The following is a 9,429-nucleotide window of genomic DNA, read 5'->3' on the forward strand; positions in this document are numbered from 1 at the left end:
GCCAGTCCTAATCCAAAAGAAAAGTCCAAATAAACTCAGAAGTACAGGGGCGGATCCAGGAATTTTTTATTGGAGGGGTCCAAACTACGATTCAGAAAACACTGTTGATTTTTTTGTAGCAAATTACTTCTCCCCACACACCCCCCACCTCACAGTCGCGATTGCACGTTATAATCCTGATTTAACGTCAAGTTTACTTGGCCCCTCGTTAAGGACGCACCCTTTGAATATCCTCCTCTTCAGCTCTGTAGCCTGTAGCAAAGATTGAGAAAATTATTACATTTCTGGAAACGCCTGGAATTTAGTTAAGTGACAATATACGAAGCGCGTTTCATTAAAAAATCAACCAGTTTATCAGTGATATACGATCCCGTCGATGCAAGACTGACTTCTGGATCCGCTACTAAAGCAGAGGTGACAGTACCCTGGATGCCAAAGGCTTTCGTGTGCGGTTTCCAGTTTTCGTCACGATTAAGTTGACAAAGCCTCCTTTGCCATAATTGATGGTAAATTATAATCATTTAATACACCTGATTGAAAAACGGTTGCAAAGAAAAAGGTATAAACCATAAACATTGTTATATATCTGAAATTGTTCCCCAACAGTCCATGCTCTCATTGGGTACTTCGAGGTCAAATGGCATCTAACAATGAAACTAATTCCCACCAAAAGTCTCTGAGAGGGCAACATTGCAAAATCTATTATAGATTTAGCCAAGCCTAAAAGTGGAGCTCCACACATATTTTCTTGTTCTTAAAATTTTGTAGAAATACTCTCATCAGTTGAAAATAGTGTTAGTATAGGAAATCGCACAGCCTTCTCGTACAATTCGTGATTAATAGGTACTCGTAATGTTTTAAAAGTTTTAAAATTGCACTGGCCTTTTATGTTTTGAGAGTTTTCAAAATTGCATGAGCTTTTTTTATCACGAGTACCTATTTTCGTGATTAAAATCACGAATTGTACGAGAAAGTCGTGCGATATTTTATTTATAGTATACTAAACAAAATTACACTTGGGAACAGTAAGCTTTATATCTCCTTGGTCTGGTCTTCAGAATACTTCAGGTAAACCTCAAATTCTGAAACCTTCCCAAGTCTTCGGGCCGACATTGGAAATCTTCGGAAGAGTTCAGTTCAACTCTAAAAGTCTTCGAATCAACTTCCAAAATAATCGGAAGTCTTCGGGTCAACTTCGGAAATCTTCGGAACTGTTCAGGTCAACTTCGGAAATCTTCGGAGACTTCAGGTCAACTTTGGAAATCTTCGAATTTTGACTGACGTCCGCTGTTTTTCTGAACCTTTGTTGTGTTATATAACATTCACTTAATGACTGGTCCCTGGTTTCCCTGCCTTGGGAAACCAGTTAATCTTGTTTCCCTTGAATCTCAATGTTTCCCTTGGCTCCACCTCAAGAAACATTGAAACTCTCACGAAACAAAAGTTATCTGTTTCCTTCAGGGCCAGTCATTAAGTGTTCAATATGGACCATTGTTAACTATTAGGCTCAATTTCCTGCCATGGGTGTTTTGGTGTGCCTGGGACACACTGTAGGTGCATCAGAACACCTAAAGCTGGAAACTGAACCTAGTAAACTATTATATAGTTGCGTAGTTGCTATAAGGAAGGGGACAAGCCTCAAGTGGCCCATACTGCTGGAGCTTATCCCGGTCTCTGTAGCATTAAGCAGCTAGGAATATTTCTACTCCCCCCTGTATGGGATGCTAGTCCATCGCAAGGTACCCCCAGCATTATTTCACTGGTACCCATTTATACACCTGGATGGAGACAGGCACTATGGAGAGAGCAAAGTGTCTTGCCCAAGAACACAACACAGTGACCCTGGCCAGGGCTCAAACTCGGATCGTTCACTCCAGAGTCCGGGGCGCTAACCATTTGGCTATCGTGCCTTCAATGCATAGTTACTATACTTGTACTTAAAGCCAAGTTTACAAGATCAGTACTGACCAGTGATCATTTTAAAATGTCAGGAAAAAATACAAAAAATACACCCACAACATAATTTGAGCTCCCCTGGCTGTTCTTGCTAATTAACATTTGTGGTCTATGGTTTATGAGCTCATACCATGGCCTGTAAACCAATCAAAACTGAGAAATTGCAATGTACCATGGCTTGTTTTTAATAAAAATTATTAACCACATCAAATTTTGCCCATTCGTCATTTTTAACCATCATAGAGCCCCCACTGGAAATCCCATTATTACCATCACATTTAATTCTACTTCAGAAAAAGTCAAGAAAGATTAAATCTGTTTCAAAAGTCAAATCCAAGCTAAGCCCAAGTCAAATGCTTGGATCACTGCTGATTGGTCAGTCACTGGTATATCCCACTTCTCATGATGCGAACATGGTGAATAGATGAGTAACTAAATACAGGATTTGCTCCAAACAATGTAAAATAAAATAAAACCTTGTTTTAGCCAAAAATTACACCATTTAACCTAGATACCACTCGGCTTAACTTAAATACCCACCAGCTAGCCTGAATAGCACTGACTTAAGACAGGAGCACATAACGTACTCCTGCCCCATGAATGGCTAACTCTTACATGTAAGGGTTAATCAACATGACTTAGCCATTTGACTCGGACTTAGACATCTGACTTGGCAAACCGATTAACTCTGTCAAGAAACAATTCTTGGTTTGCAACCACGTGACAAGGCGGCCATGTTGGTTGACAAAACAATAAAACATGTTTTTGGGAAATTTGCATCATACAAAAGTTTAGTTCCCAATGGAGGAGAACGCTTTGTTCCTGTCATCCAACATGGCTGCTGTGACGTCAGCTGTAAACCAGCAATACAACATTCTTATGTGGTGCGTTAATTAATTAAAGTTACTGTCTCTTTATCATCATTTTTTGTGCTGTATAACAAGAGATGGCTCCTGTTGGGAAAAAGGGAGGGTGTAAACAATCAGGTCTATATGAAATGTTGGAGGAGATATTTCATAACTCAGTCTATGCATAATCAAGCTTGTTTCATGCATATTGACTTCATGCATGTTGAACTCCTTATTGCTACTACATAGCAGTTAGCACTACCCATAACTAAATAGGATCACATTATCATATAGGGTGTTTCAATCCCTACATTGGTCGATATGTCAGTTGCTATAACAGTTGTTATATGGACCAATATTTGAAAATACAGACCGAGTATTGGTTGATTATCTGTCATTATGTCAACCGGGTATCAGTCGAGTATCGGTCAATGTCACGACCAATAAAGCAACCAACATATCAACTGATGTAGTGATCAAGACACCCTATAAGATACATGGGTATTTAGAGATCCTGGGAGACCTGTGACTCAGCGAGTCTTTCTCTTCCGCTTGTTAAAGACTTCATGTATCGAAAGAAACACTGATTCTTCAGAGGAGCTGGGAAACCTTGCTTCACATGAACACGTGTCCAAGCGATTCTCCAAGAATTTCATTCTTTCCTCCATTATCTTTATGCTGGTCTGGGGCTCAAGCTGAGAAAAAAGCGCATTTGTCTTCAGACTTTTCCAACGAGTATCCTGTGACACAAACGTGGTGATGCAACGCTCAACGACTTTCTCGCTCAGTTGATGTCGCTGTGACATTACGACAAACTGCAAAGCTTCCTCGCGTAACTTTTTCACCGCAGAAGAACGTTCAGTTCGTTTAGTAGTCATGTTTGGCATGTATGTGTCGAATACGAATTCCTCGCAGCGATCCTTGAGTTCGTCCATTTGATATTCACAAGACAATTCCAGCAACGCGCAGCAATTTTGACGAGTAATGGCGTTCTTACAAGAAGGGTAAATGGCTCGAAGCAGGTCTTCTATCTCTCCCACTTTCTTGCCTGGAAGTGGAATTTCCTTCGCGTTCTTTTCCTTGAAGTTAGACGACAGCATTGTCTCAAAGACGGGAGAAGAAATCGCTAAAATGGCTCGGTGCACGTGGAGTTTTTTCCCCTGTACCGACAGCACGAGGTCGCTCATCTTCCAAGGTTTGGAGAAATCCAATGTTTTCTCTGGCTGAGTGGGCGGTTGGCTACATTTTGGCTGGGTAAAGGTAACAGGTTCGTAGTCCCAATCAGAGGAACTACTACTGCTTCTCCTACATGTACTCCTAAGAGCCCTTCCTTGTGACATTTCGGAGTATAAAACCGCGCGTCACGCACTTCGAGTCCTTGCTCGCCCTTCACCTCAATCTCGCCTCAATCTCGAGCCCAGAGTCCGTCGGTCAGCGGTACAGGACGGACTCGGGGAAAATGGAATTGATCAGAAACTTTGGTCTTCCGGTTTTTATTGCGCATGCTTAAAGCGGCATTCACACGACAAACTACTGGCCAACTCGTGTTGGCAAACTCAAGTTGGTGTGTGTGAACGATACAACAACGGCAAACAAGTTAGCCAGCTGTTGGCGACAAAACAGAACTTGTCTCTATTCTCGCCAACCGTTTGCCAACTTGTTTGCCAACTGTTGTTGTGTCGTTCACACATACCAACTTGAGTTTGCCAACTTGAGTTTGCCAACTTTAGTTTGGCGTGTGAAGGCCGCTTAAGACTCTCGCGGAAGTAAAAATCCCCAGAACGGAAATAAATTGAGAAAGGGAGGCCATGGGTTCCATGGGTTGTCTGGGAGGCCATGGGTTCGATTCCGGTGGGGGCTCAGAATTTTTCTTTGTCCCATGCTCGTGTCATGTTGAACATCTCATCTTCATTAAATCGAAAAAGTTTAACTACATTTCTAACACACTATCGACGTAAGACAGCGACAGCATCCACAAAGCTAGGGAGGCGTACTTAATCTCCAAAGGAAAAATACGTGAACCTTGCGGCATGAATAGACGAGATGAAACTTAATATCGTTTATGTTTGACAGCTGTATGCTATTTCTATTTTCTACCGTTATTTGTTTTCTTATTTTTAAATTTTGTAACCGTTTGTTTCCATACTCACTTAGCATTGTATGCCCCTGATGAAGGTTGGTTTTGTTCAACCGAAATATTGGGCCAAAATAAATTTAGCTTCAGTCCCTGGCTGTTTAATCAGCCCTGCATTTGAAGTTTGTTTAATAAGTCTACTGTTGATCCTGATCTACGCCAAGATCCGGCTACATTTTGCTCCTGTTTGTCAGAGTGGTCCTTTCAAAGTTACTTTATCGAGGTAACAAAAGTAACAGTAATGTCCTGCAAGAAAGAAGAATAATGAGTAAACTACAGAGCGTCTGGTGCTTGGATTTTGATTTCTTGAGCATTCTGCTATATTTGTTTGAAATAAAAGGTCTTGTTAGACTTCCAGGATTCCGTCTGCGAAGACTGCGTGCGTGTGTGCGTAGTTGTTTTGCAGAGGACGGCTAAGAAATTTACAAGATGCACAACGCACGAGCAAGCTATTGTTCTGTTCATTATACTTTTTGTTTGGCGACTTTCGTCTTTCGCAAATTTAAAAGGCTTCTCGATGACAGCGCAACTTAAACGCAATTTTCATAAAAACGGCTTTCCAGAATAGATCGCATGTTTTCAAGCAAGCAATTTTTTTCTTGACGAATGACGGTAATAATAACTAGGACGTTTAAGGTGCATTCCTTATTGCATTGAACCTATGATAATTGTAGCCCACAAGTTTACTCTATATTGTGTTTGAAATACGAGACGTAATTTCAACGACTTGCAGTGTTAGGTTATGCACCAATTGTTACCCAAGTACTGGCTTACAAGATAATTTAGCTTAGCTTTTGTTTGGCCTCAGCCCCTTTGCATGATTTTTTTTCTTGGCATTTTCTCTTGCATAATTAAGAAACATAATAAGCCCCCGGGCGCGAGACTCAATTTCCGCCGCTCTCTTGCCGTTCTTTGTTTTGGGCGTGGGCTCATTCCCCGAACGGCGACTGGTTATCGACTCTACCTGGGAGCTAACAGATCCTTTTAGTAAATAAACTAGAGAGAGACACAACATACAAACTCGTAGCAATTTTAATAATTCCAGAGGTTACCTCACGCATGACGTACATACACGTTCAATTTTAATAATTCCAGAGGTTACCTCACGCATGACGTACATACACGTTCAATTTTAATAATTCCAGAGGTTACCTCACGCATGACGTACATACACGTTCAATTTTAATAATTCCAGAGGTTACCTCACGCATGACGTACATACACGTTCAATTTTAATAATTCCAGAGGTTACCTCACGCATGACGTACATACACGTTCAATTTTAATAATTCCAGAGGTTACCTCACGCATGACGTACATACACGTTCAATTTTAATAATTCCAGAGGTTACCTCACGCATGACGTACATACACGTTCAATTTTAATAATTCCAGAGGTTACCTCACGCATGACGTACATACACGTCAAAAAAATACTTATTTACATGGCGCAGTGCATTATCGTACTGAAACGCCTTATATCAGCAAACCATTGCAAAATATATATTTTTTGTTTAAAGTCAGTCATTTTCTCTTTGCCTAGATTAGCAAAAGCTTCCGTCTTTAAGGAATCCCTGGTGGCTGTTTAACACGTGTAATAACAAATCGGATTTACATTTTTGACTCGATTCTGCTGCCTTGTAGTAGCTGAAGGACATGACACGCATGAGCACGAGTGTTCTTCTACGTTTCTCCACAGGGAGCCCAGGCTCACGCTCTGACAACTCGGTCAAAATGGCGGCGTCAAAATTATAAGGATTTGTATGAAACTTTAGAGGAAAAAAATCTATCGTACGGAAATGAAATAAACCGCTAGTAAAGCTCACATTTCACATCATATGTTGTCTATGTGACGTTTCTTGACTGTTCTAAAGCATTTTAACCCTATTTAACCGATATTTTTAATTTTAGTTTACTCTTACCTAAATATATGCAAGGGTGAACACTTCCGACGCTAGATAAACACTACTGTTCGACAAAAATGGGCCAAAACTTGCTTTTAATTTGGTCCACTCACTCCAAAACCTCGCATGGGCATAGTTCGAAGACCATTCTTTAACTGCAGCAAATTTTTGATTCGCCTGCCTCTCTTCGCGATTTAAGAATACGGGAAAAATAACCATGGTCTACAAACTTTTAGCTTTCTCCAACACCTTGAACCAGAGAGAGTGGACGCATTTTTAATAAGCCTTGCCTTTCACGTGCAGCCTCACGCTATTATTGGGCGATAGTTGTCAGGGCGACGATACTTTTTTTTTCCCGTAGGGGAGGAAGGCAAACGAGACCGTCGAGGGTGCTCTGCCATTTCTGTACCGAGATGAAGTGAGGACTACATCTACATACTTCATAGTCAAAAGCGTTCATCTATATGAAGCTCACGGCAATTGGCTCCAAAGTACCTTGAACTAAAATTAATTGCAATTTATATACTTAAGTCGTGTGTTACATTCTCAATGGAGAGCATAGCTCTGATTAGTGACTTTTGAGAGGCTCGTCGAGAGGCTTTTGAGCCTTGGCAAAGAAACAGTTGACGAGCAGGAAGGTTTGAATCACATATTACACGATGATAAACATGTATTAGACCAGGATCCGCTGCACGAAACACCTCAATCTCTGTGTGGTTTACAAATCTCTCATACAGATCCACATCTTCCCATCCCCAGCCTTTGATGCTTGTGTTAAACCCTCCAACAGCATCCAAATCTTGATGATAAATGCATGCAATTTCGTACGCGTATGACCTCCAAAATCCTGCATCTTTGTTAATGGTAAACTGTGTGTAAGGGTTGGTTTTGTTGATGTATGTTAACTCAGGATCAAACTGACTAAATACTTTTGGAAAGTAAACTCGTTTTCCGAGCGCCGTGTTCATTCGGCAGCGATCAATAAACTCCGAGTTAAAGATCAAGTCAACATCACACAAGAATAACAAAGCTGTTTGATCAAATTTATCGGCTGCGAGAGAAAGGGCTATCCCTCGGGAAAAGTTACCCGAAACATCAAGCCATATAAGCTCTGCTTGGGGGTATTTATCTTGATATTCCTTCATTATAACTTTGTGTTCATGAGGGGAAGACACGAAAGAAGAATATGCGACTACCAGCTTAACTCTCTGAAGTTTTTTGAGGCAGACCAATTCAAAATTCTTCATGAAACGGCGAAACGTTTCCAGACGCTCTGCCAAGGGGACAATAAAGTGTACATAAGGGGGCATGCTGTCAAGGGGCTCAGTCTTGTATAACAAGTTTCCAAATAGCTGTTGGGTATAATAGAGTCTTCTTTGTGAAGTGTAAGTAATCTTCGTGCTACCACTTGGGTCATTGCTTTGTATCTTTCCGTTGACTGTTACTTCTACGATTTGTTGTAAGCCGTATAGTGGGTGAATACGCCTATAGCCATAATTTAATTTATGGACCTTCAGCTTTTTAATATTTTGATTCTTCCTAGCTTCTTCATCTACAAGTTCCTTTGTGTTCTCCAGTGAATTGTTGACTTCAATATTCAATGTTCCAAGGGATATTTTTAGGCTATTGTCACCGTAATAATGAAATTTACTGTGCGATTTTGAAGTAAACATGTCCCATTTTTCAGTGTTATTTATTGCCAACTGATGATTGTAATCTTTTTCATCGTGAAGACTTCGTTTCTCTTGAAGAGAGAGTTCGTTGCCATTTGCTTGAAGCAGTCGATCCATGTTCCTTAAAACCCGTTGGAGCTTTACTGATTTATGTTGAAGATCTTGAATGCGTTCGTTCATAAAGTGCGAGTGAAGGCGGTACATGTAGGCAGGTTGTTTAATAGGGTGAAGAGTAATGGCTTCATTAATGGTCTTTGTGTTCAGGTCACCTTTAAACATTGATCCATCACCAGTGTATTGGTGAAAGAAAAGAGTATTCATCTGAAAGAAATAATAAGCCAAATAGTTAATTGTAACCTTTTTCTTTCAACCCTTTTTAACCCTTAATATGCTAAGTCCGGATTATTCCGGGATTTGGAGGAAAGGCCATTCAACCACTTATGACGTCGCCAATTTACACGTCAGCAGATTTTTGTGACGTGCAACTTATAGAGTTTGGATAGATGTTTCCACAGGAGTGTCCGTCTTGACTATTGACTGCATTCTGACAGAGCTAATCGAAAAAAACGTGATCAGTTTTTGGGGTAAAATTGGTGCTAAAACAGGCCAATATACCCGTACTTGATCATGGTTTCCTTTCCAGGGTTTTCCATTGATTAAGATCAAAACTTTTCAGGCCAGTAGAAGTTCGAAGCACTTGCTCCATCTGAAGAAAAGGCTGTCTTTGCTCTGAACTGGGCGGCAAACAAATAGTGTAAAAGAATTTATAGAGGTACCAAACGAAGAAGGGGTGCACAGATAGAGAAAGGGACAATTCTCTAGAGGACATCAAATGGTCCGTACTTAATAATAATAACATACTTTCGGTGGGTTTACCAGCGGAAAAAAAACACGCAAGATGTTGGGAGTCACTG

General features: G+C 40.6%; 2 protein-coding genes across 2 annotated transcripts; both read right to left on the reverse strand.

The window, feature by feature from the left end:
- Window positions 1-2,179: 2,179 nt before the first annotated feature.
- On the reverse strand, window positions 2,180-4,144 carry LOC144634815 (uncharacterized). Its single transcript, XM_078493847.1, has 2 exons — window positions 2,805-4,144; window positions 2,180-2,642 (listed from the first exon to the last, which is right to left on the reverse strand). The coding sequence occupies exon 1, from the start codon at window positions 4,142-4,144 to the stop codon at window positions 3,335-3,337; it is 810 nt and encodes a 269-aa protein (XP_078349973.1). The 3' UTR covers window positions 2,180-2,642; window positions 2,805-3,334.
- Window positions 4,145-7,360: 3,216 nt separating this feature from the next.
- On the reverse strand, window positions 7,361-8,836 carry LOC144637095 (chondroitin sulfate synthase 3-like). Its single transcript, XM_078496253.1, has one exon. It carries the CDS (start codon window positions 8,834-8,836, stop codon window positions 7,361-7,363), a length of 1,476 nt encoding a protein of 491 aa, XP_078352379.1.
- Window positions 8,837-9,429: the final 593 nt, after the last annotated feature.

Source organism: Oculina patagonica, chromosome 13 (assembly GCF_052425735.1).
Source record: "Oculina patagonica isolate OP01 chromosome 13, crgOcupat, whole genome shotgun sequence".
In the NCBI taxonomy this organism is placed as follows: Eukaryota; Metazoa; Cnidaria; class Anthozoa; order Scleractinia; family Oculinidae; genus Oculina; species Oculina patagonica.

Excerpts from the sequence above, each read along its gene's own strand:
- LOC144634815 (XM_078493847.1), bottom strand. The coding sequence starts at position 4,144 with ATGTCACAAGGAAGGGCTCTTAGGAGTACATGTAGGAGAAGCAGTAGT.
- LOC144637095 (XM_078496253.1), bottom strand. The coding sequence starts at position 8,836 with ATGAATACTCTTTTCTTTCACCAATACACTGGTGATGGATCAATGTTT.